The sequence below is a fragment of the Silene latifolia genome, chromosome 3 (assembly GCF_048544455.1).
Source record: "Silene latifolia isolate original U9 population chromosome 3, ASM4854445v1, whole genome shotgun sequence".
NCBI classification, from domain to species: Eukaryota; Viridiplantae; Streptophyta; class Magnoliopsida; order Caryophyllales; family Caryophyllaceae; genus Silene; species Silene latifolia.
Genome location: NC_133528.1, coordinates 6,318,519 through 6,343,248, shown reverse-complemented (window position 1 = coordinate 6,343,248; position 24,730 = coordinate 6,318,519). Strand labels below are relative to the sequence as shown.

Below are 24,730 nucleotides of genomic sequence, written 5' to 3'. Positions count from 1 at the left end.
GATCATGAGTATTATTAGAGTTGTCAGTAACAAATTTATTTCAAGTTTTTTGATAATCGGTGGTTACATTTATAAATAATCGACCAATTGTACATTTCCAAAAAGGTGTTTCGGAGATTTCACTTTGAGTTAATACCTTTATTAATTACACCACCAGATATTTACGACCTGAAAGTCATACAAGAGAAAATAATTCTCTCTTGTCAAATGAAGCGTAAGGTTAATAAGTATAATTTACGAGGAAGGAGGTCTGAATCCATAACATAGTATCACGGAATCTCCGTATTAATTAACCATTAGGATGAGACATCTTCGGGCAAATTATTTGTATTACACTTGCTAGTTGCTAACCTCAGCACACATTGAGGCAGGTGACCAACTACGGAATATTGTACATCTACTTTGTGTTGAAGCACCCTATATATGAGAAGCGTTCACACATTTGTAACTCTTTTGAGCCGCTTTGCTTGGATAAAGTATGAATGTCCAATATAATAATAGTTCGAATTTTAGTCAAGTTTATAAAAGTACCAAGTATTTTAAAATAGAATAAACTTAAAATCCATCACATCAAAATGAAAAAATTTCAAAAAAACACACACACGAACTCCTAATTCTTTTTGAAATCGGTCACACTATGTGACGATCGAACTCATATTTTAATCAAGTGCTCGACAATATAGTTCAACATTATCGGGTTTACGAAGTATTTTTTTACTAGCATTGGTTTATGAGATCACCTCATCCATTGAAACCGGTCAATTTGATTTGCAAAACACACGAGCATCCAAATTTGAAAGGTATCCTCAAAATTTTACAAAAAATCTGACCTAATAATTGTGCTAAACCTGCTAACCTGCTTGTCCATAAATAAAAAATTCAATGCAAGTTCGAACCGCGCCCTAGCCCACATTAATCACGTGCATTATTCATATGGATCACACCCACATTTAATATGTATTTGGTGAGGCCAACTAGAAAATAAAGAGTTGCGCACAAAATATTTGGATCAATAATTTGTAAGAAGTTGCAACACTTGAAAATAAAGAGTTTAATTTGACTTAAATCAAAATGATATATAATTCCATACTCTTACAAAAGTAACAAAACATAAAATTAAACGCGATAAACTCAGTGGCGAATTTAGGGAGGGCTAGCAGGGGCGCTTGCCTCTATTGGAAATTGAGAATTTCGAATTTCTTAGTTAAAATTTTTCGAAATTTTCCCTGCTAACTCCGTCACTAGATAAACTCACGTGATTTTAAACTGAATAACATTATTGTTTCGCTAAACATTAAGATAATAATTTATCTAGGTCATAATTGAGTTCATGTAAAGACGATGGATCTGATATATCAGCATGCAAATTATTCTAACCAAATTATTGTAGTGATTTTCACATGCTAATATACATACTCGAGGATTTACTCAAATACGACACACATAAAAACATCATAATAATCTACGTTAGACATTACATCACAAATCATAACATATATTAGCAAGTCTTCTTTGTGACGGGTATATCCGTCACAAGCTTGCGACGGGTCAAGTAATATCATATGGGTAGATAAGACAAAATAAAATGTTACTCCCTAAACATTTGCTTTTGTTTTATCTATCCCATATGGGTTATATTTGACCCGTCGTATGGTTACGACGGATATATCCGTCACAAATGAGAATGTGTGAATATATATAGTTAGTTAAGGCCAAGAAGAAAAGAGGTGAAGTGTAGATTTGTCTTATATATTATCATAAGATAATTATTAAAGCGTGGATATTTGGATGAGCACGACTTTGCTATCAGATAACTTCAAATTTACACACTTTATTTGACTAGCCCACCAATTCTACACTTGTACGGCTGTATGTACCTTAACACCATAAGTTTCCAGCTTTCATGCAGATTATATTATATTATATTATAATATTATAATAATATAATAATATCATGCATTGATTTTTAATTTTGACTATCTAATTGGACACATGCAATTTGGACTTTTTTGTACGGACTACTTCTCAAATACAGTATGCCATTAAAATATTCTATTCAATTATTCTTGGTTTGATTTATAATTGTACGACTAAGTTGTTCTACCATTACAATATACGGAGTATAATACTAATAACTAAGCAAAGTTTTGACTAATATTGTACGTTGGACATAATATAACTGGTAAAACGTTTAACATCACCATATATTTCGAGTTCTTGTTAACAAGAGTGAAACATTCTTACGAACTCACCTACGTATATTAATTATAAATCTTTCATTACATTAGAAAAGTTTACAAATTCAATTAGACCTGGTTCGTTCGACCATAAAAATTAAACATATATCTATAGTAATATACATACTTGGTAGAGTTTTAAGTTTTATATAAACTTTTTCCTTTAATCTGCAAAAAACCTACAAATTTAACCAATATCAAATTTGAGAGTAAAAGTCTTGGAAAAAGGTGCATAATTCTTATTCATGATCGAACACAATGTTCACTAAAAGTCTAAAACTAGCCTAACTAATAAGTAAGTCGTAAATCGATATAATCACCTCGAAAAGTTAATACTCCGCAATACTATAAAGTAACACAGGATAAAAATACAACCCCGTATCCTTTTTTTTTTTAAATACGACAATTATAAGTCGATATTTGATCACCTCTATCATCATCATCACTTATTTTACATACCACACGTGTTCTCTTAGATACGTGGTGACTCAACACGCTATTTTGTGCGTCGGGGTCGGCCGTAGCACACAAACCATAACCTTTATGTGATACGTGTCACTATTTTATCGGTTATAATATCCAGTCCCACTAAAAGACAAGGACATTCCGTACTTATCATATTTTTTTAATATTTTTTTTCCACACTTACCCGTCTTTATAAATATGGACCGCCCTCCTTCATTTTTCCAAAATTGGCACTTCGAAATATCAAAATTTTCGCCTCTAAGAAATATCCCAAAATTTAGATAAACATTTTTTTTTTAATAAATCCATTTTTTTCTTATTTTATTTTTAAATATGGGTTTCGCAGAGACGAATAATAATCCGCTAGCACAATTAAGATTACCACCCGGGTTCAGATTTTACCCTACGGATGAAGAATTATTTGTTCAATATTTATGTAGAAAAGTTGCTGGTCATCATTTCTCCTTACAACTTATTGCTGAAATTGATCTTTACAAGTTTGATCCTTGGGTTTTACCTAGTAAGTTATCAATCTTATCATCATTATTCATAAAATGAGACAGATATATAGCGTTATCGACTGGTACTGAGTTTCAACGTGTCAGGACTCATGTCAATATGACATATATTAAGAAGGTGATATAGAAACTCAGTTCCAGTAATTGCTGTAGTGGTCCTAGGCATCAACGTCATCAGCTGGTACTAAATTTCAGTGTGACACCTTAATATGACATATATTAAGGTGATATAAATATTAGAGAATATTTGATATATTATATATAATAATATATCAAATATTCTCTAATAATAAAAACTCGGTATCATTAATTGATGCAGTGGTCCCTGGGTATACAACGTTATTAGCTGATACCGAGTTTTAATATGTCATTGTTAATATTGAAATATATTAATGAGTTATGTGGTTTGTTATTTGTAGGTATGGCAATATTTGGAGAAAAGGAATGGTATTTCTTTAGTCCAAGGGACCGAAAATACCCGAATGGGTCAAGGCCGAACCGAGTAGCGGGTTCAGGGTTTTGGAAAGCAACCGGTACGGATAAAGTCATCACAACTCAAGGGAGAAGAGTTGGAATCAAGAAGGCGTTAGTTTTTTACATTGGTAAAGCTCCTAAGGGTACTAAAACTAATTGGATTATGCATGAATATCGTCTTACCGAACCCAACCGCAAAATCGGTAGCTCTAAGGTTAGTAAATTAAAGTCCTATACAATATACGGACATTTAATAAAAGAAAGTTCTGAGACGTTTTAAGTTAAATTTTCGAAAAAAATTCGAATGTATCTTATGAAATTAGTAATTCGCCCCCAAAATTCAAATCCTGGCTTCGCCACTAATAATATTATACCCTAACGTTGGTTTTTTTTAAATATCAGTTGGATGATTGGGTATTATGTCGAATATACAAGAAAAGTTCGGGTGCGGCCAAGGCCACGTTAAGTAAGGAGAACAGCACAGGTGGATCAACTTCTACGACGTCATCATCGCATCTGGATGACGCCTCGGAATTGCTGCCAGATATTAATGACGTGTCACATATGGATTCGTCAAAAAATCATGTGGGCCAGGGCCAGGGGCACAACCAACAGCAAGATGACAAATTAAGTCTTAAGCAATTCGGGTCGGGTGAATTCAATTGGGCTGCACTAGCTGGATTCAGCTCGGTGAATGAATTTGGGTTTGGTGGATTAAATCAAACTCAATCGGGTCAAGTCGCGTTACCGCCTTTGTCACATGTAGACTTGTCTACAAATGAAAAATTCGTCGATGAGGAGGTCCAAAGTGGTACTAGAACTCAACGAGTTAATAATTTTAATCCGTATTTGGTCACCCAGAGTTATGCTAACTCGGTGGATCCATTCGGGATTAATTACTCGACCCGACCGACAGGATTCGAGTATGGATATAGATTATAGACATTGATTAATTTTTTGGAAGTGAAATTGGATAAGATTTGTATAGGCCAGGTTATTTATTGATGTAAATATTGGGCTGAAATTGGTAAGCAAAAGGCTAAGGCTTAAGATGATAAAAGCTTATACGGGTTCAATTATTCAAGTATTCGGGTAATAATTGATCTCCTGTGAAGCGGTTTTACACTAGTATTATATAAAACGGATCCTGTTAACATGGAAAATGGTCTATAAAAGCCAAAAGGTAGTTATCAATAGGATTCATTTTATAATATTTTTATGTACGACCACGTTACACAGAAGTATGTGTTCGGTGTTAATTGTCAAATTTTGTCCTATTTGGAGAGTGGGTAGACGGAGTGTCAAGTTCATTGTATGGCAATTGTCAATATAAGTAGGTAATATTGTAGGTGTACCATGTCATCGTACTTCTAAAGCGATAAAAAATTAAAATTGTCATTTATTTATCATATTAATAGCAAAACAAATTAATTTAAGTGGAACAAAGAAGAAGCTTATTAATTTGGGTTTACGGTGACCTAGGAAGCATGAATACTTTTACATCTAGCATGTCCGTGTGCGATACCGTATCAGATACCAACACTTGTACGATACACGGAAATACGTGTCAGACACTTAACAAACCGTGTCTAACATTCATAAGATCTTTCAAACAATAAAAGAATTTCGGCAAATAATAATCCTAATTAACTAATAAAAAATTAAAGGAAATTAAAGAAAATTAACTTAATTAAAAATAATAATAATCAAATATTTACATTGGGTATTATCAAATAGTTATGGATTACAAAATAGTTCCAAAGTCCAAACCATATTCATAGAACTGAAATAACAATATTCTTCAAAAATTAGCAACATAGAACTTCGTTCTTTCGAAACAAATCATCGCAACTTCTTCTTGAACTGATTCAACACGGGAAAAATATTCTCGAAGCCTTGATAAATCTCTTCTCTCACCTTAGCACCAGTAAGCACAATCTTCCCAGAAACGAAAATAAGTAACACAATCTTCGGTTTCATCATTCGATAAATCATTCCTGGAAATACTTCCGGTTCATATAGCAGAAAGTCACCGTGACCACCTGCCTTAAGCAATTCCAATCTAATTGGGAATTTCACGTCACACGAACCGACTATATTCTGAATCTTGAAATCAATAAATTCCGCTGGAAATCCACACTTTTGAACTATTCTAGCAAACTTACGTGCAGCTATTTTCGAGTCAGCCTCGCTTTTAGCACCCGTACATACCAATTTCCCTGACGCGAAGATTAATGCTGTCGTCCTAGGCTCCCTTATTCGCATTATAACGGCTGAAAATCGCTTGTGATTGTATTCTGCATTACGTGCATGGAGTGCTATTGATATTAGGTCTAACTTGCAGCCCAAGTTAACTGTTGATACGATGTTTTGGATCGTAGGGACGGGGATTTCTGATGGATGGTTTGACATGTTTTGGATTATTCCTTCGATTTCCATTAAATTTGAATGATTTTTGTTGAAATTTGTGATTAGGGTTTTGTTTTTTGAAGATGATTTTTGTGTAAAGAAGTGATATTGTTATGATTTGATGCCCTAAAATTATATTTATAAAGGAATGTAAACCGACTTTCAGCGTTGGGGAAGTACTACTACTACTACTTAGATTAGGAAAGTAATTTACTTTCCTAAACAAGGTTACACCTTACAACTTACAAGTGCGTGGGAAACAAGTTTAATTTTGAAATTATGAAAATAAAATAATCAGATTTTTTTGTTTACCGATTTTTGGATACGGGTCCTAAGTTCCAGTAAAAACGGGTTTAACAGTGGTATTTGACTATTTACTCTAGTATATAAGGTGATTTACCGTGTAGATCGGTCTTACACGACTACACGGAGTACTAATTGTGTTAAAAATGGTTGGTGATTAAGTCGATTAATTAAGCGTACACTAATTATTTATAAAGACTGTTTAAAATTTTAAATACACCGTTTTAAAAGTTTAATATAACCTCTCGATAAATTTATAAGGCTTGGTCTCATGAGAGACGATCTCTTAATAATTTAATGAGATGTATTACAATTTGATTTTAAGATGGTTCAAAAAATAATACTCCCTCCAATTTCATTTATTGTTCCCCTTTCTTTTTGGCATAAGAAATAAGGGAATCAATTTGGACCACACAATACACATGACCCCACATCAAATTGATTTTGAACCACACAAAGTTGTCAAAAAATGGAAAGAGAGAACAATAAGGAAAGTGGATGGAAAGGGAAAGAGGAACAATAAATGAAATTGGAGGGAGTAGAATAAGTACAAATCATATATAATGGTTTACTAATAAAAATGGGAAAATATATGACAAAATAGTTACGATTGTTACAAAAATATATACCAAATGAAAAAGTTATATTAATATACAATAAAAAAAAAGGTTACAAATACCACATAAAAAGGTATAAAAAAGTGCTCTCGGAATAAATTATTGAGAAACCGTCTAAAAAAAAAAAGCATAAATGTTAAATACAGAGTAGAAGTTTAAATTATCTCCATTTTTTTCCTCTCCATTTACTATCACTTTTACTAGCATAACAATTTTAAATCATTACTCTTTTCTACTTTATTAAACTACTACTTTTCAAGATCGTTGGATCGTTTCATAACAAAATCTTCACCGTTTAGAGAAATATAAATAATTAAAGCGGCGAGAAAAAGGAAAGGACCCAAACGGGTGTAGCCGTGTAGGAAGGTGGGTAAATATTTTTCTAGTCAAAACCAGTGGAGTCTAATTTTAGGTGCTGGAGAATTCTTCAATCTCTAATATAAAACCATTCCAATTGAACCTAACTTGTGAAGTTAGTTACTCAATGTCAAACCCACAATTCTTGGTACTTACTTTATTCGGAAATTTCCCATGGTACCCTCGAACTTTGGCAGATTACACATGGTACCCCTTATTTTAAGTTTCTACATATGGTGCCCCTGTATTTACCTTTTTCTTTCCCAAAATACCCTTAGTTGACATTCCGTCATAACGGCGTTAGTTTACATCTTCTAAACCCTTAACATGTTGCTTGTACCCGTAACACATCTTCTAATCCATAATCTTCATCTTCTTGCTTTACATCTTCAAGCCTAATCTCACTCATCCTCTCCACCATCACCACCATGCACGACCCCCACTGCCCCTACCCATACGCAACCACACCCCATCACTCATCACCATTTGCAAACAACCTCTCATTCTTTCCCTCTATTCAATCTGCCACCATTACCAGCAATATATACTCAATCACTATCAATGGGAACATGGTGAATTAGGTTGTCAATTGGTCTAATTTGTTGTATGCTTGGAAAAATGTGGAGAAAAGATGAATATGGACGATTTAACCCAATAAAATTCATCCAATTTGAATCTGAAAAGTTGCAGCAATTATAACACCAACTCAGAAAACCCCAAAACCCAGACAACCCAACTAAACTTAATTCATCAACAATTCCTCAAATTTGAAGCTGAAATTTTTCAGCAAATCACGACCCATAAAACCTAATTTACCTAATCTATCATAAATGAATAAACCCAAACATTCATCAAATTTGAAGTTGAAAACTTGCACAAATCATGAAACACAACCCAGAAAAATACAACAATTGGAACCGTCTCAATAATTGAGTAAGTGGGAAAAATAGTAGCAGGGATTTGATGATAGTAGCAGGGATTTGATGAAATAACAAGGAAAAAGATGGTTGCTTGGTTGTTTATTAGATTTACTATTTTTTTTTTTTAATCACATGATTATGGAGAATATGCATAAAGCTTAAATGAATTGGGTTTGTGATGTTGTAATACCTTTTGCTGGAGTGTTGGGTAGCTTTTTGGCAGGCTTTAATGGATGGAGAATATGAAGTTTAGTCATGATTGTATGAGGTTGATTTTTTTTGGTTCACATTTTTTTTAAGAAGATGATGATAATAGGTAGTTTGGGGATTTAGGGATTAAGTTTTAGTTTATTAGATAAAATTAGGATTTAGGTAATAAAAGTAACGGCGTTATGACGGTATATTAGATAAGGGTATTCTGGGAAGAAAAATGGTAAACACAGGGGTATCATATGTAGAAACTTAAAACGAGGGGTACCATGTGTAATCTGACAAAGTTCGAGGGTACCATGGGAAAAAACCGTACTTTATTTGATTTCTTCTTATCCTTTTAAAAGTCAAATACTCCTTCCGTTCAACTCCACTTCGCATGTTTGCTTTTTACACGGGTATTAAAGAACGGATTAAAAAAACTATAAAAAATACCTAAGGAAAGAGAATTGTGGGGTTAAAAATGTTAAAAAAATATAAAGGTGGGGTTTTATGGTGGATTAGTGTGGGGGTATGGATGACATTTTTTGTAAATATGGAGTATGAATAAGGATAGAATGATCATTTTCTTGGCCTAAAAGGGAAACATGTAAAGTGAAGTTGAATGGACGAAAAATGAATACATGTAAAGTGGAGTTGAATACATGTCCTATATACACAAATTTCTGTTTCAGACACACATCTGTCTTAAACATAAAACAGATCAAATACATGGATTTGACAAAAATTAAAATGCCTAGTAATAAATGATACTCCCTCCATTTTTTTATATATGACGTTTTTGCTTTTTCGAGGCGAGTCTTTGACTTTAATATTTACAAAAATATATTTGGTAGAAAATTATAAAAATTATATCATTAAATTCCTTATGAAAAACTCTTTCATATGAGTATACATATCACTATATATTTAAACATATAATTTAAGAGATATTGAAGAGAGAAGTGTGTCTCAAAATGTAAAAAAAGTCATATAGAAAAATAGAGGGAGTATTAAACTTGTCTCGTCTATCTATATAGGGTAGTACTTGATCCGTTTTAAAACGAATATAATTGATTGTCTTAAAAGAAAACCAGCTGTCCTATATATTCAAGTCAATAGAAGATGCCAACAAGTCAACTTTAAAAGTCAAAACTTTGCACATATAAAATGGCATCATAACATGATCAAAATAAACCATAACAACAAACACCAAATTTTTTTAGTATGAAACAAAAATCTCAAGGAAAACCACCAGCATCAGAAGCAGATGTGTGGCCGATAACGATCGGTAGAAGCACCGTGAAGGGTGGCGCGTGGTTTTTACGGTCGGCATCAGATCATACAAAAGGGTTGACAGCAGTGTTACATGGAATACAAGACTATTCATGTAGGTTGATACCTGGATATAAGCTTAGAAGACAGAAGATGATGAAGGATGTAATGATAAAGAGGGCGTTGTCGCCACCGTCTCAAAGACGGCTAAATTGGCGGTGTCGCAACTTTCAGCCTACGCCTAGTCGTCTTTCTATTATGTCCACTACCTGAATGCTTGATTTTATTGTGTATATTAATTTTGTGCATTCTAAGATACTGTTTCACATCAATCTTCAATTTTGTGAGGGTGTTTTATAAAGTAGAAAAGTCCGACACTCGGACACATTTCTATGTCGAATTTTTCTGACCAGATCAGAGAGACCGACAGACCGTGTGGAACCATTCAGAAGAAAAGCCGTCGAAATCAGTTGTGATTTCTGTAACATTTGATCAAGTTTGTACGTGTATAAGAATGGTACTACGGTAGCATTTACATTACTTTCGACTCAAAAAATAACAAGAAAAATATACATACCTATGAAGAGGTGAAAGATACATGTGATCTTTACATGAAGCAGCCAGTTGTAGCGCCATAGCATTCTAGTGTACAATTTAATTACTCGGAAGAATACGATCTTAAGAATCTGTTTAATCCAGTTTGCGATTTTTCCAGTCATATATATACCCAAAGCCAATGGTCACCAGATAGAAGATGCATCAGTCATATGAAACTCAAGAAGCGGGATGAATCTTTCGACCATTGTTGTCTGTCTACCCTAGATTCCTTACTCCTGAAAATGAGAACCCACAACATCAAGCGTAAGGTTTAGAATCAAAGCTGCCTGTGGGTGATAGCGGATAGGAGTACTCAATAATGGCTCTACAGAGTATAAAATTTTGTGTGCATTTGCCGAATTTTGTGGAAATAATGTTTTCACTGCAAGGCTTAACTCATACCTTTGGAGGGATTGAAACTGAGGCGTCTTCTGATGCCTCTGAAATTCTTGCAGCGTCCTCTGATGCCTCTGAAATTCTTGCTTCTGATTTTTCATTCGAATACCTGGCAGTAACAAAATGCATAGCTTAAGTATTCTATTCATATAGTTAAGGCCAACGTTCCAAGCATACGAGGTTATGCCCTCAACGACTAATCACATCGTTGTTTTAAATGCGCTGATCATTTTAAAACTTACGTTGAAAGTATAGTCACCCAAATCAGCTCTACACAATCAACCCAGAGAAGTCTTTGTTCTACAGGAATAAGGCCATACGTCACCAGATGTGCAAATGGCCAAAGTTTCCACCCCGCCTGCAAAAACACACCAGAACATCTATCATAAAAAATAAAAACAATAATAATAACTCGACAGCATGTATACGTACGACTATACGATACTGGTCCGTATATTGGGAGACTAAAGACGGGCTTAAGAGAAGTAACTTACAGTGAGCATAGGGAAAAATGTCGCTTTCAGTTCCTTGAAGATACTGACTGGTGACTCGAAACGCAAGAAACCCAAAACTGTAAAATAAATACTATTCCAAATTGCAGACCATACAGTTTGATCGAACGCCACTTTTAAAGGAACCGCCCACCAGTCATGGAAAGGGAATAGTTCCTGCAAGCCATAAGTTTGTTATGTAAAAAGAATACTAGTGAACATACTCGAGAAGTCAAAGAGGATTAAGATGAAAATTTAGTAAGGATTACCTCACAGAATTCGTAATAGTAATGAGACAGAGAACCGTGCAGAGCAAATCCAGTAAGCCCTGACCTTATCATACGTGCACGGTCAAAGTCGAAGAGCGGTTTCCCTTCATAGCACTAAAAATAAAAATGTTCCGTAACTTAGTCGACTGTGTTACACAGACTGTTCAAAACATCAATGCAGGTTCATATCAAGAACGATTCATTTCAATACTAACCTGTGCTATCCAATCCCCCACCGAGTACACCACTCCACTAATCACCATTTTAGCAAGTACGGGATTTGTTTTAAGAGATTCTTCATAGGCAGTCCAGTTGTGTAGAGGGGCATATCTCAATATTTCGAATATCGTCCAACCCTGCAAATAACAGAACAGTGAAGTTGGCTTAACCTCTGCACAATTTACTTCTCAACATTAAATATTTCTTTCAAGAGAAGAACAGAAAACAAAATGCAGCAGGTTTGCATACAAACTTATGAACCATCCAAGTGATCCAACCCAAAAGCAACAAAAAACTAATCTTTTTCTACTCTCGATGATTTCACAGATAACTATTAAAATGTCTCTATTTTCGACATTAATAGGTAGGCCACTAAGGGGAATTGAAAAATATTGATAACAACCTGTATGAGGCTCCGGTAATCTCAAGCCTCGGTAAAACACCAATCCTTAAACTATCAATCATATTCAGCTCAAAGCAAAATACTTGGTTCCAAGCAAAGACTTCAAAACATCAACCTAAGTCTCGTCTACAACCTTCACAAACTTTACCAATTCGACTAGTAAGCATCTACAAATCCCACTCAATTCGCCACCTGACTAGCCTTTCTCAATCTAACCATTTATCAACTAAACAATTTCTTACTTTCGCAGTTAAAGCAACTATCCGAAAGAGGCTATCTTCCCAAGCAAATCTTAGGCAATATCAATTCCAATCATCCGCAAAACAATAACCCAATGTACAACACAAAACTTGGCCAACCAATTCTTATGTTTCAACCTTTCAATATACAACATACAAGTATAAAACATAAAAATAGTAACCGAAGACGTAATAACAACATTGCCCCAAGCCTCAAGGGATCTAGAGTCTCGATAATGGTGGACTACAAGGCCCTCATACCTATGCAGCCATGCCCTTGTGTTAACAACAAGTACGAATCCTCTCCATTTCTTTCTCTCAATTTCTTGTCCATTACCTCTAATAGGTTTGTAACTTTGTATTATATATTATTTCCCTCATTATTCACCTTTGTTTTTGGCACAAAGATCGAAATGAGAGAGGGTAGGTCTAAGTTATACACACATGTAAAAGGTTAACAACTTACACATGCTTAAGGGTGTGTTTGGATTGAGGGATTTAGCGGGAAAAGAAAGGGAGGGAGAGTAGAGGATTTAAAATCCCTTGTTTGGATAGAAAATGAGGGTGGAGGGGGAGAGACTTGGAGGGATCCAATTTCCCTCCTCCAAGCCTAATCAAAATCTCTCCACAATAGACAAGATTTGGAGGGAAATTGTATCCAAACACTCACACCTCATTCCCCCTCCCCTTCTCTTGTCTCCCTTTCCCTTCCCTCCTTCCCCCTTCCCTCCCTTTCCCTCCACTTTTGTTATCAAACACACCCTAGGTGTGTTTGGATTGAGGGTTTTGGAGGGAAAGGGAGGGGAGGGAATTGGAAGGATGAGAAATCCATTGTTTGGTTAGTAAAAATGTAACATGAAGGTAGAGGGATTTGGAGGGGAGGGAAAATAGATCCCTCCATTTCCCTCCTACAAGGCAAATTATTTCCCACCAACATAGGCAAGATTTGGAGGAGAAATCACCTCCTCCATTCTCCCTCCCCTCCCCTTCTCTTCCTTTCCCTTCCCTCCTTCCCCCTCCCCTCCCTTTTCCTCCTTTTTTTTCCTATCCAAACAAGGCCTAAAACAAAATTCTAAAACATAACAAAATGATCGGGACAGAGGGAGTAACTGATACTACACCAACTTGAACATACTTAAAACAGAATAAGAAAACGTAAACAAATGATTGGGACGGAAAATCCGTAAATGATGGAGAATTGAGAAGGAAAGAATTGTACCTGCCAATAATCATGATCAATAGTAAGCAATTTAGTAATAGCAAAAGAACCAGCAGCAAGAACAATTGTTGCATTTATAGCTCTATCCAACACCTCCTTATTTACATCCTCCCCATTACTCCCACCACCACTACCACCATCACCACCGCTTCCGCCACCACCGACCACCACGCCACCATCAACGCCGGCGTCAAGTGTCTGAAGTGGGACAATATCCATGTCTTTTCCGGCAGTTGTGGCTGCAGATACGGCCAGGCTGCGGCGGCGCACGGTGGTTGGGACTGTGGGGAGGGAGAGGTATGTGGGTGTGGGTTTTGTGGTGGTGGTGGTGGGTTTAGTGGTGGGTTTGATGGTGGGTTTGGTTATGGGGGATATGGTGTGGAGGGAAGCCATGGATGAATGTGTGGTGGGAGAAAGATGAAAGAAGAGGATTAAATGTTTTTGTGTTTTCTTCTCCAAATTGAAAAATTGGATGTTAGAGATTCTTAAAAGATTTTATAATTGAGGAATTTAGTATTTTGGAGAAAAAAACAAATTGGAATCTTCTCAAACCTTGGAAAAAAACATTTGGTTTTTGTTCGGGTTGGGTTGAGTCGGATCAGTAATGTTAAAACGAGTGTTATTTGAGGATTTCGTTTGACAGAGTTTAGGCTCGTTTACGGTCGTTCATATTGATTGGTTTACACAATTTCATGTTTAGGTTTGGTTTGGTGAGATTCAGGTGTGATCAGGTTGGGGTCGATGTAAAGGAAATAAGTGAATTTTTTTGATATTTTTCATTACCAATGTAAGTTAAAACGGTAAATTGTTGAATTGAGAGTGATTTAATTTATGAACTTATAAAATATGGGGTCTCTTGAGAAAAAAATAATAGAAGTATGTCTTAATTATGCTCAAATCTATTTTAGTTGAATTCAATTCTGATTCATCTCGAATTGTGTTTTTCAAAGACGGTACAATTTTGGTTTGATTTTGATTAGATACAAGTTTTTAAATTTGGAGCACACTTTAGGGTTCTCATTTTAGGTATTTGATTGCATATGATTTAGACAAACCGACGAGTTTTCAGATTCAGGTTCGTTCGTTTTGTCGGTGTATTTGACACTAAACAGTAGACTTAATAAAAGGGTCAATTAGGTTGCTCAGGTTTGCAATAAATCGGACCGGGGTCAGGTCGGGTCATTTTCAGGTGGGTTATTATCAAGTGATTTTGGGATAATGGCCCGTACGCGATAACAAACAATCAAGTCGGTCTAGTTCGAGTCCTTAATTCGGGTTTGGGTCAGGTTAGATTTGTCAAATTTACTAAACAGTACTCTAATATAGGGGTGGCTGAACCAAGAGAACGAGTCATCTGAGTCGGGAATCAATAGAGTTCTTCTATCTTAGTCGCCCTGACGTCGGACCCAATCAAGTAGATTCCTATGTAACCCCATGGAATTCGAATCAATGCCCGACCCAAACCCAGACCCAGTCCCGGTTTGCCGAGTTCACCTAAGCATGTGAAAATGAGATTCCAAAAAGGGTCAGAATTATCTGCTTGGACAGCCACCAATTCAGTTTCACATTACATATGTGGATATCAGAAAGCCAGACCCCTTTCATGAAAACAACCTCTTCAAAACAATCTACAACTCCTCAACATATCTTGACTTGGGTGTTTCTAGCATCATCACCATCACATATTCCTAATTTTCACAGCCATGCATAAATATTCATGGCACGTAATCTATCTGTCACATATATCAGATATCTGATGTAGAATAAATTCCATGCAAAATGTATCGACAGTCGACTAATATAATTCATAATGAAGTAAACGAGCAAAATTAAATAGTCAATCTTATCTATATTAATACAAAAGACAATACTCATTCCTCATCGCGCCACGTCATTAATACAACTTTTTTTTTTTGTAAATTCATGTTGTGGTGGGACCCGTTAGTGTGCAATGTATTTATTTTTTCAGAATTCCGTCTTTTTAAACATGCGATAAATTCTGTCTTAGAACAAACTCGATGAAATAATATTATGAAAAAATTCTATGAATCAATATTATGAAATAATTTTATACATTCCGAATAAATAAAATTAATAACATATAAGTAAAATGAATTACAAATCGGAATAAATAAAATTGAATTACATAATTTTTAAAATAATAATAATAATAATAATAAAATTACATAATTACGAGAAAGAATTACATTTAATTACGGGATAGAACATAAAACGCGAATGAATTACATACATAATTTTTTTAAAACTACATGGTACAATAATTTTTGTTTAAAAAATAAATCATGACGGAGTATTTACTTGGAGTATAAAATTCGACAACTTAACTAATGTAGTGTATCATGAAATTTTTCAATTTTTAGAATAACTTGCATATGTTAAAGTTGATTATTAGATTATATTTCTTTTATCCTGATGTAAAGTTTTTTATGTATACAATTTTTATTTACAATAGTAGATTACGTTATTTCCTCATAAACCAGTGTATGTGAACACGTGTTTGTAACAAATTTAAACATTAATTATGTAGATCGTTGATTTAGACCAACTGGATAAGTACAATAAAAATGCAAAAAAAAAAATATATACATCCAAAAACATTAATACCGGCCCAAATACATACCCGTGCAATTTTGCACGGGTTTAAAACTAGTTTGATTTAAAAGACATCTCTAGCTAGCATACATTGTGTGGCTCGTGATCAAATAACCACAGGGTACGACTTACGAGTCCAGAGTTAGCAGGGTGGTCATTATCAACGACCACATTACCCCGTTGCCTCAAGAATACCTGCATCGCTGCATATGACGTGCTAAAACAGGATCATCTTCTTTCTTCTTAATAACGAATGGTTAGGGGCAAGATTAATATTATTTACGTCACTCATTGAAAAAACAAAAAATTATCCCACTTATCGAAAAAAAAAAATTTAAAAAAAAAATCCTGCCACTGAAAACACAAATTTTTGTTATCGAAATGCATTCCTATTTCAGCAGAATTTACGAAACTGGTATTATAAACATGAAATACATAGCCTTGACGGCAAATTACGCTAAATAGAGAAAGCAGAAAGAAATTCATTACAGATAAGACATGTCATGAATGGGATTTATGCAAAAACTGGAATTATAAAATGTTGAGATATAATTGTACAGTATTGTATGAATATGAGATTGAACCATGTAATTTGGGCAGGACAGATGAAATCCGGCATTGAAAGACCTCTATCAAGATGACATTTAGAAGATAAATCAACTCCTCGCCTCGTTGAAGGTGGGGAAGAAAGAACAGCATGACGAAAATCATGGAAATAATTGAAGCTATAAATAGAGACACTGAATGGAGCTTTCATTGAATGTAATAAAATCTTCTTAACTTTGATTTGGCAGTATGAGACGATCATTGCCTTCTATGAGCTTTGCAGATTTAATTATATCACCCGTCTTTATTTGAGGAAGAACATCTCGCCCCGCTGTTGTGTAACTGCATGAAAGCATTCCTTGTTATGGTGAAATTGCAGGGAAAAACAAAAAAAACAAAACAAAAAAAAATAAAAAATCCCGGAGTTAAATCACAGAATGAACCATTAAGGGCATACCCGAAAACAGAGAATTGACCTTCATCAAAAGATAGCCCTCCCAATCCAGCCTGCGGAATATAAGGGATGTCAAATTTGTATACATAAAGATGAAACAATGATATCATCTTATGCATGATTCCCCTTCACCTCCAAAAGTAGTCCCAAAAAGACTGACCCGAGTCCCAGACAATTAAACCTCAATCCCGCCTGCAGATTTCCCGAACTATGTTGGACCTGATCCTATCTGGACTGACTCGCTGCCTAAAAGACGTGATAAGATCCGACTCAAAGTGTATAGTATAGCTTGAAACCGGACACAAACTAACTCCAACAGAATGACATGTTTGCCAGGTTTCGTCATAACCAGGAGCTTTTGAGGCACCGGAAAAATGTCGGTGTTACATCATTTGAAGAATAACCTAATAGTCAGTTGACTCAGTTCATCCAACAACAATCATGAGAACCATGCAAGCGAAAATCAGATATTCGACCCCTGTATGACAATATAGATCTAGAGCAGATCGAAAGCACGTTTAAGAATTGGTTAAGGCTTACATTTCTCTTGTCATACAGATAAAAGAAGAACTGATTTGGTGATGATAACTCCTCAGAAGCTTCACTATGGGCCATAGCGACTGCTCCATAAACAGATAATGGCAATACTGGAAGCTCACCATCCTTAAACGAAGAAAAAGTGAGAATTAATACCGAGATTGACAGTGGAGGACATGAGAATTAATTAATAGAGGTGTGAAGTTTGAAAGATACCTGTACACTTAATTTTGTCTTATAAAGTGGTTCAAATTGTCCAGCGGGCATAATCTCGAGAGGAACACTATAACCGATGCTTTGATCAAGTTTGTTGTCAGAGAGAACAGCTTGGGTGGCAAAATTGAGCTTAGTGCCATCATATGCACCATCAGTCACCTGATAAATCATGCGCACGACTGAGAATGCTATATATCCATAAGATCATTTTATATGATCATAATAATATCCGTTTTTTCCAAGGTGTTCCTCTCAGCAACACAATTAAAATTTGCCTTTAACTCAATTGTATCACATCCTCTGCAACATTTTCATAAGCTTAACCTCCTTATATACCCAATTGAGTTACAGTTAACCAAAGGGTCAACATGTGTTACCGTAGGAAGTGGAAAGAGGAAAAGGGTTGATCATCACTCGATCCGTAGCACTACAGGCTGATCTCTGACTGTTCCACTAGGGGATAAATAATTAACAGTTGCGGAACATTGCGGTGATATACAGGATTAAAAGGTGCAAACATTGCGGTGACAGACAGGAATCACAAGATACGGGTTATACTCTAGCAATTTGAACCAAGGCCAAAGTGATAATTGAAGAAGTGTGGTGTTGGTTAGAAAATGAAACCTGTACGCAAAAAGTAACAAATGAAATAGATGAGGAAAGTTTATCAGCAAGTACCTTACCAATTTAGCGAAATTCCCAGCTGTCAGTGGCGCCGAATATCCATCTATTACAACCTGTGTATATGCAGTTGTTGTCAGATAACTGGAAATGTAACTTAAGAAACAGTTGCTCCTACAATGCTAACGAATGTTCAGAAATCCCTACCTAGGGAAATGACATCCTGTCTAAAGACATAAAGTTACATTTTTTACAGAAAAAAATCTTCCCTTAGATTGCTCAGCAGCCGTTAGATTCAGTAAATCGGTTACACAACAAAAACCCACGACTCGATATTGCAATGGAGACTGCTATAAAAAGCAGGCAGGATGGACTAAGATTCTCATGTTGGCTCACAAGGGCTATATAGCTAAATAGCTACACCGTACCTGAATAGTGGCTGTATGTTTGGCTTCGCCGCCAGATTGAGGAGAAAAGGTTGAACCATCTCCTTTTTCAATGGTAAATTCAACTGTTCCTCTCCCTGAAAACCTATGGAAAAGACCAATTTTTGTAACTCACTAACCCAGTTAAAGGACGCAAATCAATGGGACACTTTGAAGATTCAATTAGACAATAAGAGCATCGTTTAATTAAAAGCTCGTCTCAGCTCCCCCTCAACTGATCAAATATCTAAAAGAAGTTAAGAAAACATGCCTTGGATACTTCGAATATTCCGCAGGCAATAAAAACGATAGCCCTGGAGCCTGTGGAATTAAAAAAACACATCATGAAGACATAAGGAAAACGAAGAACATTGACTTTGCTCGGGTTCAAACCCGGCCTCATGTAAATTCTTGGTCCACTCGTATATTGGCTATTGTGTAGTTTGCAACCTATTAGATACACTTTTTTTAAATTTACTACCTATATTGATAAAATCAAACTTAATACCTCATCTCACAAAGTAATTTCGAGCAAAAATATCAGAATATGCCATCTCATGCTGAATTTTCAGGAAAAATTGTTTCATTGCCTTATATACCCCTCTCATAACTTCTTAGCAAATTCTGCCCTGGTATTTCCTTTTCACTGAAAGCCGAATCTCACCCTCGTCACTTTCTTTCTCAATCATATAGCCAAATCCTTATAAAAGTAATATTTCTCTCCTCACACAATAATTTGTACCCAATATTATTTATATTTTTATGTCAGCCTTCTAATAAAATCTGTTGTGGCAGTTTCGCTTACGACACGAAGAAATTAATTCTTATACGAGACGGTTTAACACGTAAAACCAACTCTGATCCTTAATGATGTATTCATCATTTTATCCAAGTTAATGTGCTGGTCTCACTCTAACGTGTAAAGCCGTCTTATATAAGCCTCAGGCAAATTAAAGGTTTGCGCTTACGTGAGTCTTTTTCTTTTTTGGGGGGTAATTTGTGTGAGTTTCTCATGACGCCTTTATCAGGCAAAGTTGTGAATGGTCGACTGGTAGGTGACAACTGACAAGTGCACAAGAAAGTCTGATATACCAGCAGATACATTACACACTTACTTACGAAGCATCGAAGTACATGAACATAAAAACTATGACAGAATGAGAACTTCAAATCCTTTAAAGTCATCTTGTCCTTTCAATGGATGTTTGTGCATGGAGGAAGACAATACCTGTAATAGCTCCATTTCTGCAACAATATCTAATGAAGATGCAAGGCCAACGGATACTCTATCAGCGTCTTTGTCACTTATATATTTAAGAAGTGTTTTCAATCCACCCTGAAAGTTCAAAGATATTTGATATGAGTATTAAGATCCATCGACATATACTTATCAAACTGTTGAAGACATAATTCAGCTATTAAGAGTTAAGACATAATAATACGGTGTGGCTAGTATACACTTTCCATGAGACGCTAGCTAGGTAGCACCAAAACGGACACGGACACGGGACACGGACACGACACGGACACGTGACACGGCATCCCTTGAAATTTAGGACACGGGACACGTTATTTAAATTTAATAAAATATATATTTTAAAATTATAAAGGTTCGATTTTATTTTTATAAAAGTATTTGATATTAAATTTAAATAAGTGAAGCTAAAACTTGCCCTTAATTATAACTCGTTTTCATTTACCATCCAAACGAATATTTTAATCAATCTCTTTCGACAGCTCATTCACGTTTAAAGAACATCATTCACCCCAAATGATGTCCAAATGTCATGGACACGCGTCGGACACGGCCGAAATACCATGGACACGCGTCGGACACGTGCCCGAATAAATGTAGAAAGTTAGACACGACTTTGTAGGTGTCCGACACGTTTCGACGTGTGTCCGAGGAGTGTCGGTGTCCGACACGGTGTCGGACACGGGACGGCTGATTAGGAGAAGTGTCCGTGCTACCTAGGACGCTAGTGCCTTAAGACCTCAATTTGAGATCTCAAGTACTCATTCCGATGTAGGAAGAGCAACTTCTTAAGTCCCAAATTTGAAAATTCAACTTGAACAGTACGTCAATACCTTCCCGTCAATTAGAGACTCATAAAGAAGAGATCCTTTTTCTCTGAACTCGGGGGGCATGCTAGCCAAAATAGCTTCCTTTCCATCTACTGCTGCCTGGAATGGAAATAAAACAGAACACAAAGATCACGACCCATAATACCTCTTACAACACCATGAGATTTACTTGAAGGAAAAGTGTATGTAAAATTATCAACAATGATTTTGTGAGTGAAGCAAACCATAATGAGTACATAAATGCAAATGATGTCATAGTTCAGGAACTGCGACATGAGTTATATGGAGTACCATGCTATGAAAAAAGAAGAAGATATGGTTTTTCATAGTTCTGTCAAAACCATTGGTACCATTCGTGCAGATAAGATCGTAAGAAAGCTTTACAGAACAAACAGAAACGGTATAACTATCACTGATTTCTCAGCTTCCTGTGATTACGCAGACGCTAAGTGCATGCAAAAGATGCCCTCCAACATGAAATAGTACAGAAACCAAGATAAAGAAAAGGATACCTTTAAAGATTTCTTTACATTTCCCTCCATTGTTCCGAAGGGTTTCCTTTGGGGAATCCTGAGTAAATATGATATGTCCTCAAGAGACTCCTTTATAAACATAACGAAATAAGTCAGCAAATGATAAACCAAATATCACTCTCAAAACTGTAAGACGGGTTCTTATTTCCAATGGAGCCAAATACTCACTATTCTATTTTTTTGGATTATGAAAGACTAATGCAAAATGGGTCACGAAAATGACTATTCTCAACGCAATGTCGCAATTGTCATTATGGATCATGTAAACAATCTCTTGATGTTGTTAACACAAAGGCAAGGTTGCTTACATCCAACTCCCTCACCCTGCCATTTGTGGGAGCCCTTGAGGCACAAAGGTAATGTTCTTGTTGATATAGTTGTGAGACTGACCTGTACAGCTTTCATGTTTGGATTGGCAGGGATGGCTCGTCTTAGTGCAAGTTCCCCAGTTCTTGGAACTTTAGTGTCTGGGGAATAAAGAACTGCTTCTGCGGGTGGCACAGAGTAAGAATCTCCATCAAAATAAGGCAGTGGAGATGCAATCTGAACAGCCAGAAGAACTGCTGCTAGGGTAACTTGAAGCCTTTTCAGTCCTTGTTTCACCATATACGAGCACGAAACAAGTGAAGAACAGGGCTGATCTGTTGATTCCTGCGTAACTGAAGTTTACATTTATGAAATGGAATAACTACGATAATGTTAACATTTTGACTGTATTGATGTAAATTGCAAGTCTTGTGCAGAAAATGAATATGATATGCAATTGGCTGATTAGTGATTACAGTGTTCAACAAAAAGAAGCATGAAGTTAGCTAAGCAAAACGTCATCAATAGTAATAAAAGGACGTTGCCAGAATCCGTACAGCATGCTGTATTTTTAGTTTAGTTCTCATTTGTTTTTTAGTATGGGGATTCAAGCTATAATAATTTCAAATTAGGTACAGTTGCGTAAAACGTCAACTGTACAAAAATCTATGGGATCTCAAAACCCTTTTAGGTACATAATGTCTACACTACTATCTGGCCTATCCTCCAAGATAACAGGCTTAACCTTGTCAATGACCATTGCACTCTCATCTACGAGTACTTACTCAAAATTTGCACACTCATAAACGGGAGTCAAGTCCTTACACACTCTCTCATAGTCTCAAAGATCGGAGTAGTAGGATCGATTGGAAAAAACCTAATATTCGCACTATCTCAAAAATGGGAATACCCTTAGGCTACATATACTATGCACCACAATTACAGAATTATCTAAACAATAAGGCCTCCTGAGAGGATAATAAAGACGATAGCTGAAAGGAAGTTCAGGATTCAACTCTCTCCCACCCCTTTCACAGTCTGATAAACGAGAGTACCTTCGGGTACGTATCTTATGCACCACAATTCCAGAATTATCTAAACAACAAGGCCTACTAAGAGGATTTTAAAGAAATGATTGAATAAAGTTGAGAATTTAACTTTCTACCACCCCATTCTTTGTTTTCACCTTACAGTAAGTCTTTCTTGTGACGGGTCAAGTATCACCCACATAGGTAGATAAGACAAAAGTAAGAGTACCGAGTGAATCACAAATGGCTTGTCTTTATCTACCCAAGTGGGTTTTATTTGACCCGTCATAACCTTGTGACGGATATTACCCGTCACAAATGAGAATTTGGTTCACCTTAAGCTATGTTACTCCGACTATTCACTTAAATCCTTGAGGTAGTGAATAACAACATCAGGGCACTCAAAATATGACCAAAAATGCTCCAAAATACTCCCTCTGTCCCAATCATTTGTTTACCTTTCACAGCTCGCTTGGAATGGGAGTAATTATTAAGGGAGTAATAGATCGTAAATGAACTAGAAAATGGGGGAAAGTGATGGAGGTTGGAGATAGAAATGGAGGAAGATAGTGTAATAATCTATCCATTAAGGGGTAATAATTACCCACCTCCCCCCTCAAGTAATGCATTACCTCCATATGGAGGTAATAATTCCTCCCTCACCACCTCTTTCCACCCTCCACAACCACCACAAACCACCAATCTCCTTCCATTTCTTCTTATTTTAGCCTTTATTACTACCTTAATATACTCTCATTCCAAGCGAGCCCTCAATCTTTCATTGAAATACGGTCAAGGAACAAACAATTCAGGACAGATTAATTCTCAATCCACATCAAAGAAATCAAAAACCAATACCGTAAACAAAAGTTTAGGCATATCAATCATAGCATGTGCAAATTGTGCAGATTAATTAAGTAATTTAACATCAAACGTCCCACATTGATAATTACACCCAAGAGCAATAATCCTACTTCAGTAACTATTGCGTAAGACGGTTATTTGGTATGTTAAATACCTCATCAATTGACAGTAACAAATGACTGTAAGACAATAAGACGGTCTTATTCTATAATTTGTGCTCGTAATTTCTAATAAAGAAACGAACTTTAAAATGAATACACAAATTTAACAAAAGGGAAATTACAGTAACAGTAAAAGAACCAACCTTTGATGAAAAATGAGCATGAATTGGTGAAAAAGAGTGATGCCCAGATGAAATTTTTGAAGGAATTGTAGAAAAAAGAGGCAAAATGAAATGCCTTTGAAATGAAGAAGTGAAATGTGAGTTAAGAGAAGTTTTGTGAGAAGAAAAGAGGTGAAATGGTGAGGAAGATAATGGTAATGACATTGAAGACGCCATTGTAGAGTTCATCACAGAAGTTGTGTTGGTTAGTTTTGAGTGATAAACAGATGTGGCGCGTCTCGTCCTGATAGAAATCGTTATCTACTTGGCAATTTGGGATTAGATCTCGCAAACGGGTTATTCGGACCAGATACGGATTTATTCCGCGTTACTTTTTAGAATTTTAGTATGTTTGCATACGAGCCGGGTTATTTTGAATGTGTTTGTATTTGGATGGAGTTATTTGTTAGATCGACTTTCGGAGTTATCTATTTATTGTGGCAAATTATTGACTTTGCTTGATCTATAAAATACTATTAAAAGGCTAGCCTAAAAATGCCACATAGACAATGCCACATAGGATGAAAAAAATCCACATACACAATAACAATATGACTTGACAAACTAATATGACATGCATTAT

General features: G+C 35.8%; 4 protein-coding genes across 5 annotated transcripts; 1 reads left to right on the top strand and 3 right to left on the bottom strand.

The window, feature by feature from the left end:
• The first annotated feature begins 2,925 nt into the window (after nt 1–2,925).
• LOC141646949 (NAC domain-containing protein JA2L-like) lies at nt 2,926–4,858 on the top strand. The gene is made up of 3 exons (XM_074454960.1): nt 2,926–3,222; nt 3,640–3,908; nt 4,097–4,858. Exons 1-3 carry the CDS (start codon nt 3,036–3,038, stop codon nt 4,634–4,636), a joined length of 996 nt encoding a protein of 331 aa, XP_074311061.1. The 5' UTR covers nt 2,926–3,035; the 3' UTR covers nt 4,637–4,858.
• Nucleotides 4,859–5,375: 517 nt separating this feature from the next.
• LOC141646951 (TATA-box-binding protein 2-like) lies at nt 5,376–6,217 on the bottom strand. The gene has a single exon (XM_074454961.1). The coding sequence runs from the start codon at nt 6,131–6,133 to the stop codon at nt 5,537–5,539; it is 597 nt and encodes a 198-aa protein (XP_074311062.1). The 5' UTR covers nt 6,134–6,217; the 3' UTR covers nt 5,376–5,536.
• A 3,995-nt stretch (nt 6,218–10,212) lies between these two features.
• Nucleotides 10,213–14,070, bottom strand: LOC141646948 (uncharacterized). Its single transcript, XM_074454959.1, has 7 exons — nt 13,598–14,070; nt 11,733–11,873; nt 11,518–11,631; nt 11,252–11,425; nt 11,000–11,115; nt 10,764–10,866; nt 10,213–10,597 (listed from the first exon to the last, which is right to left on the bottom strand). Exons 1-7 carry the CDS (start codon nt 13,988–13,990, stop codon nt 10,592–10,594), a joined length of 1,047 nt encoding a protein of 348 aa, XP_074311060.1. The 5' UTR covers nt 13,991–14,070; the 3' UTR covers nt 10,213–10,591.
• A 2,576-nt stretch (nt 14,071–16,646) lies between these two features.
• LOC141646947 (peptidyl-prolyl cis-trans isomerase CYP37, chloroplastic) lies at nt 16,647–24,411 on the bottom strand. 2 transcript variants are annotated; one of them, XM_074454957.1, is made up of 12 exons: nt 24,130–24,411; nt 22,018–22,278; nt 21,607–21,696; nt 21,098–21,193; nt 20,238–20,345; nt 19,281–19,330; nt 19,013–19,115; nt 18,647–18,700; nt 17,964–18,122; nt 17,751–17,873; nt 17,214–17,263; nt 16,647–17,098 (listed from the first exon to the last, which is right to left on the bottom strand). In XM_074454957.1, exons 1-12 carry the CDS (start codon nt 24,334–24,336, stop codon nt 16,987–16,989), a joined length of 1,413 nt encoding a protein of 470 aa, XP_074311058.1. In that variant the 5' UTR covers nt 24,337–24,411; the 3' UTR covers nt 16,647–16,986. The 2 variants fall into 2 exon arrangements, with proteins under 2 accessions (XP_074311058.1, XP_074311059.1); XM_074454958.1 differs by having other exon boundaries at nt 22,018–22,286; nt 24,130–24,381.
• Between the last annotated feature and the right edge of the window lie 319 nt (nt 24,412–24,730).